The sequence below is a fragment of the Archocentrus centrarchus genome, chromosome 14, assembly GCF_007364275.1.
Source record: "Archocentrus centrarchus isolate MPI-CPG fArcCen1 chromosome 14, fArcCen1, whole genome shotgun sequence".
Lineage (NCBI taxonomy): Eukaryota > Metazoa > Chordata > Actinopteri > Cichliformes > Cichlidae > Archocentrus > Archocentrus centrarchus.
The window spans coordinates 28,668,760-28,688,994 of NC_044359.1; the positions used below are offsets into that span (position 1 = coordinate 28,668,760).

Here is a 20,235-nt window from a genome sequence, read left to right on the forward strand (position 1 = left end):
GTTTTTGCAAAATGTTATGTTGTCAGAGTCAACCTGACCTTTTTGATATAAAATGGTTTGGCTTATAATTTTATCCCATTAGAGTAATGTTTTTTTTTTCATTTTTTTTATTTAGTTATGTCCAAAGACATGTTTTAGTCACAACCAACTAAACAACCAACTAACTTCCTTATGAATATTTGTGAGACATTCAAAAAAAAAAAAAGAAAAAGAAAAAATCCCCGATATTCCACATCCTGTGAATGGGACAGAATAGAATGACACCCCCCCCAAACACACCTGTTGCTGCCACAGAGGCATAAAATGATTATTTGGTGGAAAATCTTACAGTAAATGATGGTGAAGGCTGGGGGGGGGGGGGGGGGGGGGGGGGGGGGTAATGTCGCGATGTAATGCTCTTTGGTGTAAAAGGCTGGTCTACGTGTTTGACCGCAGCATGCTGCGCTGTCAGACATCTTTATTTCTGGGGTACAAAAAGCGGTTACAGGATGATATCGGCTAGCGCTTGCCAGGGTGTCTGCCATAGATGGAAAATTGATTTTTCCTTCCAACAACATTTCATCTGTTCACACATTTGTCATATCTGATACTGGACTGGACTCTGATTTGGAGGTAAAGGTTACAAGAGAGAACTCGGCTGATCTACATTGTCTGTCATATTTGCATCACAAAGCAAAACCTGACTGTATAGCAAACATCAGTCACATCATTTGTACTGCTATATGCACCGGGAAAAGGCTGGAATCTGTGAGAATGCGACTAGTCTATGAAAAGACAAACTTTTGAAGCTCTGTTCAGATTATATTAACACTTTAGAGAATCATTCTGTGCCAATCATGGATTATAGGGTTCAAAAAGAGAGGCTCCTTCGTTTTTTGTTGCAGGCATGAAGAAGTGTTTTGAGGAGGAGGTAAACAACAGATGTAGTAGAATAAAACACCCTAATCCTTTAGGTGAGAAATAGAATTAATAATTATTTTAGGAGATTAATGAAAATGAAAATCTCCTAACATATAAAATCCACTGGATTTAGATAACCATGAAATACACTATTTCTTTTAATAATTGTCCTTTCCTATGCCTCATTTATATTATGGTATTTTACTTCTTTATGTAGCATCCCATTGTCTGTATTGAAATCAATGTGCAGCTTCATCCCAAAATATTCATTTCAGAGCTGCCATCACTACAGTGTTCCTAAAGTAATAGGGTGAATTACCTAAAGGTGAATTCAGATTTATAGGCTTTTGAAGATGCAGAAAATGTGCTCAATATATGTTTACTGGGATATTCTTGGGCAGTAATCAGACCAGTGTTTTCAAAAGAGGGAGGCACAGCATTGTGAGTTTCCTAAGACGCCATATAGACACAAGTCGAGCAGCCAGCCAGAAATAAGTGATTTGCTTCATCTCTGTGTGAAAGAGTTCTTGGAGACATGGTGGAAGAAAATAATCGATACACAACACAACACTCAGAATCCAACACAAACACCTCAACCAAAGGTTTTCTTTCTAAATCTGCTCTGACCCTGAAATGACCATATTCTGTTATTGTTCCTCCCTCTTCACCGAGGGGCTAAGAGGCACATAGAATTGATTGTGTCTCCACATCATGGAGATGGTCATTGATCTTATTCTTCCTTTCAAAAAAAAAAAAAAAAAGCTTTGTTCAGTTGACAGATATGTCTTTCCTGCCATGATCGGGAAACCTCAAAGCTTTGTGGGTAAGCAGGAACTCAGTGGGCTGCTTGATTACCTACCACATGTTTGAGCAGGAACACAAAAAGACATAATCCCAAGTATCGGTGCTCTTTGGGAAAATGCCAAAGAGGAAATCTACCCGTATCAGCCCTGCAAAATCCAGAAAATGGCTTCTCTACAGAGACCCTTCCTTTTCTTTGTGGTGAATTTGATGCTGATCTCTGACAATTCCTGATTGTGGCTGGGGTACAGTGTCATGCTTCTTTTATCTCTCATTCTCTCCAGAGAACAGAACCAATAGGAGTACTGCAGCAAGGCACTGTGAGACACCGATCACCACAGGTCCTGTGCTATTATCTGAGGTCAGATGTGAAGACTCAGTGATTCTCACACCTTCTTCCTGTCACTCTCTTTAATTCTCACTCATTCCTCATGGGAACCGAGAGGTTTTGACTGATCAATCACCTGCAAATAGCTTTATTGACATAGCAAATGTAACATCTGCATTGATGAGGCAGTTTGGACAAACAGTTGGTGTGGCCATATAACAGGGAAGCATGTGAAGTAGTGTCAGACTCAGCCCTTTAATCAGCTATTAATCTCTAGCAAAATATATTAATAACTAAATGAGGAGTTATAGAACCTTAAAAGATTGAGACAGAAATAATATTAATAGTGAGAAAAATATGGCTATAATTCTTCCTCTTTTGATAACATTACACATTTTGCACACATTATGCATTATTCAGTCTGCAAAAGGATTAAATAATGAGTAAAAGAGATTGAAAGTCTTCTGTTAGGCTCAGCATCCAACTGTTTGAGCTGAAGAAATGAAATGGCAAATCTGTTATTTCAGGCTGGTCAGGCTGGGAGGGAGCAATAGAGCCAAGTCCTGCCTTCAGATATACTGTATTTTATTATCAGCATTAGTCAAGGGACATGATGCAGTGGGCTGTGAACTCTGAGCTGTGTTCAGCTGTTCCACTCTGCCAGTCTATTAGCACTTTCCTCTATGCATTGTCCTGGATCTAAGCACCCACTGTCCCTCTGGCACACTAGCAGGCCAACATGAATAACTTGGATATAAGCTGTATTATATATGTGACCTATGAATATTACAATATATGGTTTGAACTACTCTCTTTGGTATTATAGTAAATATAGCGCTGTATTCCTGGTCCCTCCATGTTGTGTGACCATTTAACTAATTTAAGGAGAGGTCTTTTTGTGGCCTTTTGTGGCCATGCAAAAACACGAGAGTATGCTGGGAGAAACCAGCGTAGCGCTGTAGGAGTTGAAAGAACACGTCACCCATCGACATCAGCAGATGCTCGTCTGGTTCGTTCGCCCTCGAATGTATTTGCATGTCAATATGCAACTATACTACAGAGAGAACCACCCATCATGCTTGACCAGTTGATAAAAACTCCCTTTTTAGACACGCACTCACACTGCTGTGTACTGACTCCTTCCAGTATTCTAATAATTAACAGAGACCTCTGTTAATTGTCCTCCACTACTGCGTAGCCTTTAATGCAGCCACAAATGTGAAATGTACAAAATCTTTAAACTACTCCTCTCTCTCTAGGGATATTGACCTTGCCAGTTACGTTCTGGTTGGCTGCGTTCTGCAGCGATGTTGGGTCTGTCAGAGGAAATATACAGTCCTTGGCTGGAACCCAGGTGTGCTCAGGCAAACTGTTAAATTTGGTCATTACTCTTGTAATAGTGCTTTTATGGTTTGTTCACATGGGCCATGTGCGCACCCGCCTCAGCAGAGCTTTGCTGTAAGGTCTGCAGACAGAGACACAGGTATCAGTTGTCAGGAAGCTCAAATTAAAATAGCTTCCTGTATCTGTGTGCGGAGCATCATGACCATAAAGCAGGCGTCTAATCTAAACCGCCTGTTGAGGAAATGAAAGATATGAAGGCACACTGGTGGTGGAATAAATAAATAAATAAATGAAAATACATCCAAAAATTAAGCTATTTGTTTGATACAGATATGTGTGCACTTGCATGCTACAACATAAGTACGTCTGAATTGTGCACTGTAGAGTTCATATAAATACACTCTACATTTGTATGTGTCAACACAACCAGAGGTCGGGCCAGGAGGAGGAAAAGGCCATTCTAACGGCTTTTTGATGCAGATAAATGGCTTACAGATGGCCCACTCAATATATTTAAATGAGATATAAAACTTTGGGAGGGGGCGACTAGAAGACATTGATTAGCTGGCCAACCAGACACATTTAAAGAGTCATAATTTAAAATGTTTGCACGATTTGAAAAGTGTGCTCTCGAACATCATAATGTGATGTTTAATGACATCAGCAAATCAGCAATCATCAACAATGACATGTTCTAATACTTTTAGACCACATAGAAATGATTAAATAACAATCTCAGCACTGACATATCTCTATAAGCATGATTTTATTTGCCATAAAACCATAATCCATTAAGAAGAAAATGGTAAATTGTTACAACATAAAAGGACACCAACAAATCTGGAGACGATATTTGGTGATGAGGCTGATTACATCTGGTACCTTCCCTTTAACCGCTTTGCTTTACGGATTTGCTATGAGGCAACAACAGCAAAAAAATACTGAATTTCAACGTCTCGTTGCTGTAGAGGTGATACAAAGTATTGACATGGCAAAATAGCGTATACACTTGTCTCCAAATATATAATATTTTCATCGTTCTCCTACCAATTTGATTTACCAAAGCTAATACTTCACGACTCCTCATGGTGGCTTTTATCGCATCAAAAGAGATGAACCTGACAGAAATTAACTAATAGTGCAGACAGCAGAGAAAAGCAAGTCTGAGAGCTAATTAACTGACTCAACACATTAAGATAATATACAAATGCACTGACGTCACAATACCACTGTTATCATGAGAAACAGTATTTTACGGTGAGCTGCTCTTTTATGTCCACTCTGAATGCACTTATTCTCACACTGATCAGTGTACTGATGTTGTTATATTACTGTGATCTGATTAATATGCTGCTTAGTTAACTAACTGTTGAAATAATTACATATTACTATTACTTTAGACTTTTTGACCAATTGGGTGGTTATTTTGTTGAAACAAATTGGCATTTACTTTATTAATTTGTGAGTTATTACAACTTTACAAGGAAATTACCATGAAAATACTTGGTTATTACCATGGCATTAGTCACTTTCTACCTGTCTGTAAAGTGCTAATGAAATATCTGTTAATCTCAACCTATAATTCTCTTTTTATATAAATAGTGCACAGTCTGTGATTTCATGCATTTTGGAACTCTACCTTATAAAGTTAAACGTTTACTTCAGAAACAAAAACAGTCTAAGAAAGCTTAACGCATGCTTTAATTAGGAGACTCTGTGCAGTTACACTCGAAGAGATCAATACAAAGATAATAATATACAAATGAACATAAAACCATCAAAACACAAAAGATAATGCGGGGAAATCCACCACTGAAGACAGCCTTGGGTGGTGGTATTATGACTCTCTCAGATGCAGCAGCCTAGACATTTTATGACTGAAGAGATAATCCTCTTCATTCAGCCATCTCAGTCTGCAGACACTATCCTGAAGGTAAGAGCTGCTAACGCATTCCAAACAATACTGTCCGACAAGTGTAAATTGTATTTGCCCACAGTTCACCTTTAACACTGGGCTGGAAAAGAAGCCCAAAATGCGATTATGCACGTGAAGAATTAATCCTAAGATGAGCACAGGGTAATATATGGTAATTATCCAACAGGACATTCTTACGTAGCGATTATCATATCTGGGAGCCCAGACATGGATGGGAGGGCAGTCTGAGAGGAAGGAAAGGACACAGCTGCTGATAAGAAGCCCAGATTTTTTTTTTTTTTCCTCCCTATGTTGATGGTCTGGCTACAGGCAGCGACTCATTCCCCCCTTTGTGTTTCCCACTATCTTATATACACATATACAACATCAGATGAAAATCTGAACAATTGGGTGTACACAAGCACTGACACAACACTCCTATCATGGGGAATGCTGGTAAAATAAGGGAAACACTGGATATGAGGGAAATCAATGCCCACAGGCACTCACAGTGTGAATATTTGCACTTTGTGTCAGCAGCATGGTTCAACAGAGTTAAAACAGCAGCATATTTACTGTTGTGTTGTTTAACCTGTACTTGACATGCTGTTTCCATATGTGCACAATGTGGTTTGGCATTGTCCTGCTAAAATAAGTAAAGCCCTCAGTGAAAATGATATGTGGATTGCAGTTTCCTCCCAAATCTACATGCATTTTATACAGTAATAACGGTGCACTCACCAATGAAGTTACCCATGCCATCACTGATGCCAATCAGCTGTGCATTGATAACTTTGATTAGTAAAATCATGATGCAGGTTTACACTTAAATGAGTTTGGGCTGAGAGAAGGCAGCAGTTTGGCAGGATTTTATCTTCACTGGCAACCTTGAATGAGCCTCAACCCAAGAGATATCAATTACAGAATTATGTCTGCTTTTAAATGAATTGTCACCCAAGGGACCAAAGAGAAAGATTATTGAATATGAATGATAAACTCTCCATATTCTCAAATTCTGTCCAGTTTTAAAATGGAAAGTGTTATTGTTAAACTGTTGAATGGAAGCATTATAGAACTTTTCCAGTCTTTTTTTTTTTTTTTTTTTTTGATTTTTTTTTTTTCTTTTGGCCCCGTAACACCTTCTTTGAGATGTGTTTCTAGCATTTTTGTACCATTTTCAAATAAACACACTACAAGATTTTAAGAATGAAAATGCAAATACTTGCATTATGCTTTTATATTCATTTTTTCTATTCCAACATTTTTTTTGATACAGGGTCTTAAATATAAGCTGGATGATATTTATTGTTAATTTCTTTGTCTGTGCATGCTGTATTCTTCTTTTTGAAATGTTATATGCCTCCTAGCATCCCCTGTCTCTTCATTTTTTCACTTCTCTAAAGTTGCAATAGCAGTAGTTATGAAATTTGAACAGTACAGACAGATTTTAACCCACACTTTCTTTTGTTTTTTTTCTTTCTTTCTTTTTTTTCTCTCTGCTCTCTAAACCCATTGCATAATGTGACCATGAACCACTGTATCAATTCTGGGTTTGGTATTTAGGTGTAATCAGCCATGTAGGACACCAGTTTGCTGAGAAGCACGGCCCTTTGTGAGATGCCCATCTGCTTAGTGTATTGGGACAAGCCCAGTCCCACAGAGCTGCTGAAATGAAAGGGGTGAGTATGAGAAAGCCCAGCTGAAAAGACAAGGGTGGGCGGCTGCATCAGGGCACAGTCTGTCTTAGGCACTCCTGCAGTTCTGTCTTATTCTAATGCAGCATATACGAGTCCCCTGCTTGCATACAACTCAGAGATCAGAGACTGACAGATGCACCATGGGAAGCAGACTGGGATGTCTGATGCACGCATGCATCCATCCTTTCATGCATGCGGTGTCTGTGTTCTCGCACTCTCTGTTAAGCTGTTTAGCTAATATTTGCCTATTGACTTGACAGTGTACATATTACCCTGCCTTGGTGACCTCTTAGCAGGACATATATGTGTGTGCGAGTAGATCGATTCATACAGTGGGCTCCCCCATCCTTGTTGTTAGTATTCAGCAGTTTGGCTGAGCAGAGTGGGAGCAGGTGATAAGCTGCTATAGCCCAGTGAAACCATTTCAGCAAGAGATGTGGCCCTACTTCAGTAGGACTGATTATATCTTTCCCAGGGCTGCTAGGTCTGGCAATCAAGCCTACACCGCAGCCTGAAACATATCCCCCCTGACTGAGATCACAGCAACCATGTTGGAGATAATAATAGCCAATGAGCAAACAGTGAGGATGACAACAGTGTTGTTTTCAAAATAGTATTCAGCATTTAAAATGTGTTTTTTATAAGTTATTTTTAACATCGTACATTTCTGTAGCTTCATGTCTAACCCAGACTCGTGTCAGTTCTAAATATTTCACACTATTTTCTGAACTTTAGATTAAAAGAAATCCAATCTTTTTTTTTCTCTGACCTATTTCTAAACTAATTTTACTAGGATAATTTAATAATAAATTTGCCATTCCACATCATAAGTGTGCAGAAGTTTGTTGGCAATTTTACACTTTTACAAAAAAAAAAAAATTGTGTTTGTTTTTATTTAGAGCTAACTAATAGTGTAAAACATATACAAAAAATAAATAAATAAATGTTTTTTTCCTGTGCAGCCTAGAGATGTGAGGCAGGTGACCTGCTTGTGAGAGACTTGCCATGTGTTGCACGGAAAAGAGAGCTTTTCCTCGTGTAGGTCCATATGCCCTCAAGCTCCAACAATCCCCCATCCACTTCCCCTAGACTTACACACAAGCACGCTCCTCTCTATCAAAGCAGCCTGCACCCCCACCCCTGGCCCACACTCCTGATAACTGACAGCAGCTGCATTGATGAGCACAATGCACGGGCCAAGGCAGCTCAGCTGGCCTCACTCCCCACTTGACACTGGTTTGACCTCTGGCATGTGAGTCGTCCTTCCCGAAGGATGCTCTTCCTATAGCCTGACGCAGTCTGTCTATCTCCTTTCCCCCCACACACTGATATAGGCATGACACACACCCTGAAACGGGTGCATCCAGAGGTTAGCTGGGTCAATTAAATTCAAACCAAGGATAAATGATTTGTAAATCATGTACAGATAAGGAATTAATGGACAACACGGTTAGCAGTGGTGCTGCTTTCATTTTCACATAAAAAAAAAATATTCACAGCAAACATCCGGAGGGATGTTTGACTTTCTTCCACTGATTCATAGTTAGGAAGTAATTAGCGAGTAATCTTTATTTCAGTACTGCCTTTCGATGCCCAAGTTACTCTGTGCTTCACAGGTGCACATACAATATAACACCAAAAATTATAGAATCTCTATAGCTGTTAAAACATTGAGAAAATGAGCAAAATTTAATAAACCACTTTACAGAAAAAGATAATACTGTAGTTTCAAGGAGTGGCTATTTACACTCTTGCCATATACTCATACACACTCCCATATGTGCACAAGGAGCATCAGAAGTGTATCCAGTACGAGTGAGCATGAAAGGCCTGTAATAGCTCTCCTCCCTGGGGGACTGATGACACCAAGGAAACCAAACAGAAGCTGATGGTATGACAGAGGAGTTGGGGAGGGCGTACTCATCGCTTCCCCTCTGCTATTGTGCGCCTTTACAACTTTACAAAATAGCCTTTTAATTTGCTGCAGCGTCTGGGGTGTCTGAATTGTGCCAGCATCAATCACCATCATCACCAGGGCCGTAGGCACTTCGTCCCTTGGGCCCTCTCACTGAACGGCCCCTCAGGCAGATCACTCTGTCTTCCCTAGGTTTCCCAATCTGTGCGATTGCTTGCGCTACCTCACAATCATACAAACAATGTGACGCTGCTTGAACCCTAACATTTGCCGTACTCGACACCACTCCGATTTTGACCAGCTTTTGATACTCCAGTTTTGAGCGTGAAAGAAAAACCCTTCAGTACAAATTACACAGACTTGAGGATGAGTTTTTATAGTTTTTTTTTTAAAGTACAAAGATCTATCTATCATTACCATATTTAAATTTCTCTTTTTTTCAAAATGTTTACATTACCTTAATATGCAGCCTTCTTTCTCTGAGAGCTTGGGGACATCACCACCACTTCCTATGTGTTATTATGGAAAATGATGTATTGAAGGTAGTTTCAGGGCAAGCCATCAGTAATTATGAATATATAATTCATATTTTAAGACTGATGAAGCTGCTGATATGATTTGGCAGGTCAGTGCAAAGATAGTCAGTTTGGCTGTCTCCTCTTTTTTGCCCTTAGTCTCAGTATTGTTGGATTTTCCTGCTGTAATTTTCCTGCTGTGAACCATTATTTTCACCTTTTGCTGCTGTTCTCAAATGGGTAATAAAAAGTAATTAAACTTTACTGAAGAATGTGTTGTCTGCAGGTCCATATTAATAAAGCCACTTGTATTTTCCTATGTGTGCAATAATGACTGATGATGATAACTGATGATGATGATAACTCTGTAATGATAACTGATGATGCATAGGCTGCGTGTTGTATATTTTGCATTGCTGCTACACTTCTCAGTGTTTTTTTAAAAAAGCATTTGAGGTCAATTTGATGATAGCAGAAAAGGTGCTGCACAGAGAAGTTACGGTGATAAACGGATAATAAAGATTTTTTTTAAACTGCTTACAGATCAGTGCATCATGATAAATATGTATGCAGTTTGTTAGGTGAGCCTAGTTAAAAACAAAAATGAATGGAGTCTGATTCAAAAGCTGTGTAAGAAATCCTCCTTCACTTTGGTTATAAGATTCACTCTGCCTGTAAATTATTTTAAAGAGGTGTTGAATCAGATTTAACAACAGTTAACAGGATTTAGCTTATGATAGTGTTGATACTTTTATGATCTGGTAGTGTCTAATATCCATCCATCCATCCATCCATCCATCCATCCATTTTCTTAACTGTTTGTCCAGTTCAGGGTTGAGCTGTGGCATGGTTGGATTCTGGTGTTCTAACATATCAAGGTGAACTAAAAAATAGAAAAAAATAGAGATGCTTTTTTAATAACATACTACAGTAAGAGATTCTATGCCGTCTCTATTGGGTTAACCCTTAAACGTCACAGGACAACTAGAAGGGTGTTAGAAGAGCTTTGTCATCTGCCATTACAGTGTGTGTGTGCGTGTGTGTGCGTGCGTGTGTGTCTGTGTGTGTGTGTGTGTGTGTGTGTGTGTCTGTGTGTCTGTGTGTCTGTGTGTGTGTGAACTTGTATTTTATTTTATTTTTATAACGTTTCAGTTTGTTGTTTTTATTGCCTTAAGGCTTTGCAGACTAACGTAGGTTTTTATATTTTTTTTATATTTTATGTTAAGCACATTGAGTTCACGTGTAATGAAACGTGCTATATAAATAAAATTGACACTGACACTGACACTGACATACAATTATTGTATCTTCCAGGCCATTAAAGGTGTATGAGGTCCTCCTAATAAATGTCAGCTGAGTACTGGAGATGTTCAGTTAGGCTTCTGAGCTAAGGACATCTAACTTTTCAGTAAGTCTGACAACTCTGATTTTGTTTTTTTAAAGTAAGCCTGAAAATGGCAATACCATATATCAGTTTAAACTTATTTACTGAGGAGTTGCTCTGTCTGAACAAAGCAGACCATTAAGCAGCATTCAGCATGGGTACCAGAGAGGTAAAGTCATCCTGCTTCATATTAGGGATCTGTTTAAGCTGCCAGATATATGTGTCATCCCATCTTGTGTGCTGCAGAGTATTTTCCTTATGTCTGTCACTTCCCATTCCTCCACTGCCTAGTCAGTTTTAATTGACTTTAATTAGCATCTAGTAATTAATTTTGTTTTCTACAAATTATTTGTATGAGTGGTCCCAGTGGGTGGCCTTGTTCATCTCGTTAGGGCCAATTAGCTGCAATTAACAAACACTAATGACGTGCTTTTTTCATTCCAAAACAAACAGTGCACACCCTGGCAGATTCCAGTGCTGCACAGAGACCTCTTGTGTGTATAAGTGGTGCTGGGGGCCAAGTGACAGGCTAGGCTTCTAATCAACACCTTTCATGGAGAAACACAAACTCACTAAGGAAACGTGTATCTGACTTCCAGCTTATCCAAATGCACTTAGTATACTAGATAGCCCCCCTCTGGTCCTTTATTGTCACCCACTATTACACTGAGGCTTCTGAGAGCACACTTACTCACTTAATAACAGAATAATCCTTACTCTCATTATTAAGATCAAAGGTTTATGGTGAAAAATCTGTGTTTATTTTTGTTTTAATAATAATAATTGCAGATCTAAGTTTTATTTCAAAATCTCAGCCACTTTATTCATATGAAGACGCATTCTTACAGTGGCACTGAGGGATTGTCCTTCCTGCATCTTACTTGCAATGTTTTAATATTATCACTGTGTGTAGTTCTGTATAAAATGTAAGGCTTGATGAATGAATGAAGTGATTAATTCGTGATTTTAAATAAATCCTCCAAATTGAGGCACATCTGCAACTTAAGCAATAATGTCAAATTGTACCAAAGCCTGAAAATATTGATAGTGATTCACTACATGCTGCAAGGCTGTTTTATGCATTACAAAGCCTGGGTCAGTGGGGTGCTGTCAGGTTTGCTTTAAGAGCAAGCTTAAAGTAGAATGACACACAGTTCTAGTATTAGGTCTAACCTCCTCAGTTCCATGCATTGAGGAAAAGTGGAGAGGGGACACAGGCTCTTCACTGAATTTATATTAACCCCCCACCCCCCCATCACAGTTTTGTTTGACTGACTGGTTATCAATAACTGAGATCCACATTAACTGTGTTAAAAGCAGAATTTGAAAGTAATGACGTTCAGAGATAGACAAAATGTGGAGAAAGTAACATAGTGAATCGACACAGTGCAATCTGATAAATTACTGATAAAATGACGGTTTGCAGATTATGAGGCCGTGATCTGGCCTTCCTCCAAAAAGAAGAAAGCACCGAGAGAGAAAATTTGAAGTGTGGCTTTTTTCAAAAAGTTTATTTATTTTTTTTAATCTTCAAAAAATATTTTTGAACTCATCTTACGCATCGGGACCTTGGATATCAGGACCCAACAGAACTGTGGGTTTGTCTGAGAAAATGCGCTATCTCCGTCCCCAGTGTGCCAACATGGTGAGATAGCATCTGTAAGAGGCAGCCTATCGCCACAGATTATAACCATTAGTGCTCCTAGTCATTTCAATGCAATGAAGAATAATGCCGGGCCGCAGCATCAGTCTGTTTGAAAAGCCTGTGTTCAGCACGTCCTCTCCCCACAGCCCTCTGCAGGGAGAGACCTGCTGATCATTTGTCAGCTGCCACTGGTTCAGTCAGACTTATTCTCCGGCCTTTTCCACAGGAAATCATTTATTTATATGACATTATCACTGACTCTCAGCACTCTATTCTACTGAGAAAAGATGGCTGATACAAAAAAAAAAGGCTATCATTGAGAAGACAACCTTAGTTTCCTTAATATTTAATATTTTTTTTATTTGTTACTATAATTTATTTTTAAATACACTTGCTTAGTTTGAATAGTTCTCTTTTAGTTCCTGGTATCAACACCAAAAAAAAAAAAAATCATCCTTCCCTAAAATCTGCTTTTAGATGATGTCTTTTTTTTAAAACAATTTTTCAAGATATAGAAACTTTTTTAATCTTTAGGTTTAAAAACGTGTTTCCTGTATCGTCGCACCATATTTTATTTTATTTTTTATAACTATTTCTTGAGTTATATGTTTTGAAGTGAAACGAAACGCTCTTTTTTTTTTAATCCCGTGAGCTGACGTCACGGGTTTGTTAATAGGCAATAGGCTGAGCTCTGCTAGGTGCGCTCATTACAGCGTTTCTCTCGGAGAGAGCTCATCAGAGGCAAAATGGGAAACATATGACTCCACCAAGCGCACAAATAGACTTTGATTGTTGTTCGTTGTTCCTCTCTACTTCAGACAACACTGCGGATATTTCGCCGTGAATGATTTTAATATTAATGGGTAGCTTATTTTTATTTAATGTCTTTTCCCTCATGAAATCGCACACCTCGGATCATCTTCACGGCCCGCTCTGATCTCCAGTGAGTGATTTGTTTTTCTTTTAGAAATACCAATTTAACTTCAACAGCTGATCTTTCATTTGGAGGAGTTGGCTGAATTTGGATTGTTGCCCTGTGGAACAACAACAGCAGCAAATTTTAAAATCTTTTACTCTCACGGATGGCGGTGTAATCGATCAGAACAATTCGGATGCAGCGGATCTTTTGGATTATATACACTAAAGCGAGTCCATATCTCGGTGACTGGGACGTTGGAGACGGAAGAGTTTATTTCGCACTCACACACTGGAGTGGGAATAAGTCTAGACAATGCTTCAGTGTGCCAGCTGTGAAAAGCCTATTCTTGATAGGTTCTTGCTCAAAGTTTTGGACAGACCGTGGCACATCAAATGTGTCCAGTGCTGCGACTGCAAATGCAGTTTGACAGAGAAGTGTTTTTCTCGAGAAGGGAGACTATACTGCAAGAATGACTTCTTCAGGTAAGCATCCAAAGTCTTTGTGGTTTAGTACTGAAAAGGAAAAGTCTTTTTTTTTTCTTCTCTTTTTGACAGTTAAAAAAAAAGAACAGGTTAAACTTTAATTTGACCGTCCAAATTTAAGCGGCGCAACCTAAAAACTATGCATGGCGTTCAGCATTTGCAGATATTGAAAACTGCTTGTTAATACTTTGCTGGCTCCAATTAACCATCTTTATTTATACGATAGACACTCGTGTCTATTCTATTCTATACTATTCATGTCTATTTATTTTATTTTATTGTATTATCTTTTCCTCCTCTCTTTTCGTTTTTGTTGTTGGTTTTGTGGTTTTTTGGTTGTGTGTCTTTCCAAAATCAAAAACAGTGATTTCGTTGTTTTTAATTCTCTAAAATCCAAGTCCCCCCTTTTTTTCTATATTGCAGTTGCAGCTTCGAGTAGATAACCGCTCATGTGATTATTACAATGGAGGTTATGCTACCGTTGCACCTAATATTTGTGTATAGCCCAAAGTTGTCTAAAGCTGACTATACTGGTTTAACTAACTGACTACAAGTGACCAAGTTCCTAATCGATTTTCTGGATTAAAATCGAAATTTGCGCAGTAAAATCGACACGACTAAACTAAACTTGGCCCAAGTAAGCAAAGGTGCAAATGTGTTCTCCTCGGTTAAAATCAATATATTACATCTGTACTGAAACTTTTCCTTGACTTTGGTTCTCCCTCTCGAACAGGAGATTTGGGACCAAGTGCGCTGGGTGCGCGCAGGGGATTTTACCCAGTGATCTTGTCCGCAGAGCCAAGAGCAAAGTGTTTCACCTGAACTGTTTCACCTGTGTGATGTGTAACAAACAGCTGTCCACCGGAGAGGAGCTGTACATCCTGGACGAATTCAAGTTCGTTTGCAAAGAGGACTACGAAAACAACAGCGGGAAAGACACAATCCTCCTTTCAGGTGATCCCATAATGTCAAATTATTATTATTATTATTATTATTATTACTTTAAAAAAATATTCCTGACATGCACTTTTTTAAAATAAATATTTAGCTTAGAGTATTTATTCATCGTCTTATTCTCATAACAGTAACTACGTGCAGCGACCCAAGTCTGTCTCCGGACTCTCAGGACCCGCAGGACGATGGAAAGGACTCCGAAAACGGGCATTTATCTGATAAAGACGCGTGCAGCAACGAGAACGACGAGCAGAGCGCCGTCGGAAAACGACGCGGGCCTCGGACCACCATAAAAGCCAAGCAGCTGGAGACCCTGAAAGCGGCTTTCGCGGCCACACCGAAGCCCACCAGACACATCAGAGAGCAGCTGTCACGGGAGACGGGTCTCAACATGAGAGTCATCCAGGTAAAAGCAACAAATACAGAAACGCAAAGAAACAAACAAAAAGGCAGATAATGCATATTAACAGTTTTTTTTTAATTATTATTCGCATCCAAGCTCATACAAAGTGACAGTTACACAATCCCAAAAGCACTAATAATACAGGGAATAAAGTCCCTAAATTATACCCTGCCAATTCCCTGACAATCTTTGATGTAGGCTACTTAACAAAGCAGTATGGCTGGTGGCTCCTTCAAACACCCTCATAGAATATCTCCTCTGCTGATTTTCTTTTTTCTCCGCCTCTCTTTTGGGGTTTTCCTTAATCTGTACGCCCAACGCGCCCCTAAAACCAAAGAGGACTCATGCTGCCCATGGGCATTTTAAAAAGCCCCTAATTAAAAATAAATAAATAAATAAATTCAGGCACTGATTCATCTTGAACTTAAAAAAGTAAGAAGTATACATTTTTGGTGCGATAATAAGCTATCCGTTTGCATGTTTTTTGTTGTTATTGTTTTGTTTTTTGTTTATTTGCTTGTTTTTGTCTTTTTTCAACAGCTAAAACCTTACTCCAATTTACAAAGAATCCGGCGGTGTTATTGACTCGATTTCTGATATTTACCAGGTCTATAATCATCCAAAAACCCAAATGCGATTTGTTCCCTCACGTTTTAAACAGCTTCTTTTGTCTGATTTTGTTGGCCGTGCTTTTCCGCTTATGTGCTTCATGTTTTTTAACCGCTGTCTTAAAGGTTTGGTTCCAAAATCGGAGATCTAAAGAGAGGCGTATGAAGCAGCTGAGTGCTTTAAGCGCTCGGAGACACGTGTTTTTCCGCAACCCGAGGAGAATGAGAGGCCTAGGAGAGCGACTGGAACCAGGAGAGCTTGGACACTTCTCTTATTATGGAGGTGAGATATGTAATGTTTTGATTAAGATTTATTATTTTAAGATTGCCATATGATAAATAAATAAAATTATAACTTACATGTACAAACTACTTATGCTTCTTTGGGCTGATGCATTCACTATAATCAATAAAATTAATCTCATACTAACTGTTTCAATGATTCTTTTGATTCTAAAATTTTAAGAACAAATTATTAAAAAAAAAACTGCCATTATTCTTCCTTTAAATACTGGCATGATACACTAATCCTTATGTTCATGTGAGTGCAGATTATCCTGGTGAATACTATGGCTCAGGAGGGAATTATGAGTACTTCCAAGGCCCACCACCATCCCAAGCACAGACTCCAGCAGACCTGGGCTTTGTGCCCTCCACAGTCCCAGCTGGCACCCCATTAGGAGCCATGGACCACCACCATCCTGGTCACCACTGTCCCGGAGAGGTGCAGTGTTTCTCTGATACATTATCCCATCATCCCGCGAACTCACCCAGTCCGGAGCCCAATGGACCAAGTTCAATTCATAGCATTTCCAGTGAAATGTGTGGCCCCAGTACACCCTTCACTGTTTCTCTCAGTGACAACGGATACACCAACCAGCTGTCACAGCCCTCTTCAGAAATGAGCGAAGGCACTGTTTGGTAATCCGGCTATGACCGAAATACAACACACGGAGTCTGAAGGCAAATCCTTGATTTTCTTTTTTTTTAATCAGCTATTTATTTATTTATTTATTTATTTATGTGTTTGTTTGTTTACCTATTTATGCTTTTCATTTTTATGTTATTTATTGATTGGCCACTTATTGGATATTTTTGAATAATCTGTGTGAATTGGGCTGATTGAGAGGTCTCACAGCGCTGGGCCTCACTGATTAAGCAATAAACAAATACATTAACACTGCTGAAGTTGCATTTTAGTGTTTACAAAACCTTTTCTGCCATGTACAGTACTGTGCAAAGATTTTAGGCACATTTGATCTTTATATTCCTTATCCGTCACACAATACTATCAGCTGGCCACAAGCCCATTCTGTATTCTGCCTTTTTCCATATTAGCTGGGATAGGCAGTTCAGAAAATGGATGGATGGATGGATGGATGGATGATGCATGGATGGATGGATGGATGGATGGATGGATGGATGGGTGGATGGATGGATGGATGGACAAGTGATCTGATCAATAATAAGAAAATATGCCCAAACTTTCAGCCGGAGTCATAAATAACTATCTTCAATGACAAGGATTTCTGCAATGGCTCACAGATATCCCTCATCTGACTATATTTAAATCAGTTTGAGATGAAGACAAAGAGATGGAAACAATACTCTTGTATTACACAGGAGCCATCCACTTACAGATTATGAATGTGAGATATCCTGTGGGGACGGAAACAGCTGAGACCACCCTAAATCCAAAGAAGAAACCTTGTGTCAAGGTCTTTAAGATGGCTGGAGGACAGAAAAGAAAAGAAAAAACCCTCTGTACCAAATACCCTGAAAAACAATGGTAAGTGTAACTGCAAGAATTTATGCTTTTTTAAAGGAAAATGTGGTCATGCTCAATATTAATTTGAAAACTTTTTTTTTTTCTGTTTAGGGCACTTTACATGAAGTTCACTGATAAATGTAAAGCATTAATGGCATTACTGAGAACATTCACATATATTTGTTAATGTCACATAGATTCAGATGTTTAAAATTTGCACAGCATTGTATATGGTGAAATTGACCTTACAGTTCAAATGTGAAGTGCATCTGTTTTACCACCTTTCAGTGTTTCACCCCCACTTATAAATTCTCCATATGTGACTTTGTGTGCAGAACTCTTGTATTACACCTGAACCATCCACTAATTACAGATTTTGAATGTGATGATACATCTGACCAAAAACATTTCTCAGGACCGCGGAAACATTACATTGTTTTTTTGTTTTGCTACAACTTTCCATTAATAATTTGCTGGCTGGCATGTGTTTGCCTTCCACATATTGCCATTTTAATCTGAACATTTTATATGAGTAGAAAATGATTTGACTGCAACATGATAAGAGCCTGGCCTGACACCATATATACTAATGAACAATAATGGACAGAAGAGTCAATTGTTTATGTAACACTCCAGTGTTCAAAGGGTCAATTTTGAGTTATTTAAACCTCTTTATTCTGATGGGTAAACCATTTAATGCAAACAAACCAAACTTTTGTAGCTACTGTAATTATTTTGTCACCATCCATTTTTTGTATTATGACCTCATAAAATAGTAAAAACAAATAAACTGCTGCCAAATGAAAGCACATCACAAATCCTGCCATTTCAGTTGTATGGACATCTGTGTTCACTTTTATTGGAGCAAAAAACTTTTCAGCTCAAGACTTAAACTGCTTTTGTCTTTAAAATGCTACATTATTTATAATGTTTGTATTCCACATGGCTACAAACAGGTCTTTTTTTCCCCCCATGAGATACCTGAGTTTTCCTATCTGGTTTATGACACAGACATCACAACACTGTATAATAAAAGTCTTATTGATGACTGTCATTTGTTTATCACTTTGGGGGGGAAATGATTGGAATTCTTATTTCAGTGTTTCTTGATTTTGTGAATGTTTAATGAACAGGGATTTGTTAAGTTGTATGTAATCTTTTGAGATGATTTTTAAATAGACCAAAAAGATTATTTGAGGGGATCATTTGAGGGTACAAATGTGCATTTAAAATATTTTTGTCCTTTAATAAACATACTCCTATGGAATCTGATGAAGAAGCCAAAGTGTAAGCAATTGCTTAAAAACTACTGGATGATTAGAAATAAGTTCTAAATAACATCAGCAATAAGACCATGACTTGCATTACATTACTAACAATCACATTAAACTTGCTTAGCTAAATGTGTTACACTGATTGCAAAGAGCTATTCATTGTCCTTAATTTACTGTTTTCACCATGACATTGAGTACTTACTGTTCTACTAAATTGGGAGAATTAATGACTCAAAATGAAATTCTAAGGCGATACCTTTGAAAATTTAGATTTAACAAATATATATATATATATATATATATATATTTCAAAGACACACTGTTTAAATGGAAAGTTGTCAACTCCTATTAGTCTGTATAATAATTTTGCACAAAAAAATAAGGAAATTTGTGTTTGGTCGATTGTTTCTTTGTTGTAATAATGCTTCTTGGCAATAAAAAAAGAAAACTTGCCAAATCTTGGCAATGTCGAACACTTTATTCTGCTACTGACTCTTGTTTTGAGATTCTGGTACCCTAGGTGCTGACAATCAGGCTTGTCATCATTGGAGGCAATCTCAATACAGAGAGATATCAAGATGAGTTTCTGCAACCAGTGGCAATCTCATATCTCCACAGTCTGGGACCGGAGATGACAACGCTGGCCCCAACAGAGCAGGGTTAATCAGAGACTACCTCCAGAATTTGGGAGTGGAGAGCATGGAACGGTCTGCCTGCAGTCCTGACCTCAACCCCACTGAACACCTGTGGGATCAGCTTGGGTGTGCTGATTGTGCCAGAGTGACCAACACAACCACACTGGCTGACTTGTGACAAATGCTAGTTGAAGAATGGGATACCAGCGCACAGCAGTGTGTGAGCAAGCTGGTGACTAGCATGAGAAGAGGTGCCGGGCTGTTGTAGCTGTGTATGGTTCTTCCACATGCTGCTGAGGGCCCTGTTTTTTAAATGAAGAAATTACTAAATTGCCAATATGTCTTGTTTCTTCAGACTTAAATAATCTAATCCAATAAAAGACACCAAACTAGAGTCAATAGCAGAATAAGCTGTTTGGCATTGGCAGAGAAAATTTGGCAAGTTGTTCATGGGTGCAACCACATACACAACTCTGCTGCTCAACCCACAAATTCATTTTCCTTACAAATGTGGCTCCATTTAAAGGGAAATAAACAGGCTTTCCATTGATATAAGATTTATTGCCAAGAAGCACTGTTACAAGAAATAATAATAAAATAATCGACCAAAACCAAATTTCCTTACTTTTTGTGTTTAAGGTTATGTTGATTTTTCCTTGAGTTATGCAAAGGAGCTTCATAATATCTTTGGGACGTGTTAATTTGTTAGGTATTTTCCTTGATAATTTGAGAGCTTCAAGCACATATT

General features: G+C 38.5%; 1 protein-coding gene across 1 annotated transcript; it reads left to right on the forward strand.

Moving 5' to 3' along the window:
- The first annotated feature begins 13,170 nt into the window (after positions 1–13,170).
- Positions 13,171–19,093, forward strand: LOC115792296 (LIM/homeobox protein Lhx1-like). Its single transcript, XM_030746765.1, has 5 exons — positions 13,171–13,845; positions 14,579–14,799; positions 14,931–15,205; positions 15,937–16,093; positions 16,362–19,093. Exons 1-5 carry the CDS (start codon positions 13,676–13,678, stop codon positions 16,733–16,735), a joined length of 1,197 nt encoding a protein of 398 aa, XP_030602625.1. The 5' UTR covers positions 13,171–13,675; the 3' UTR covers positions 16,736–19,093.
- The last annotated feature ends 1,142 nt before the right edge of the window (positions 19,094–20,235 follow it).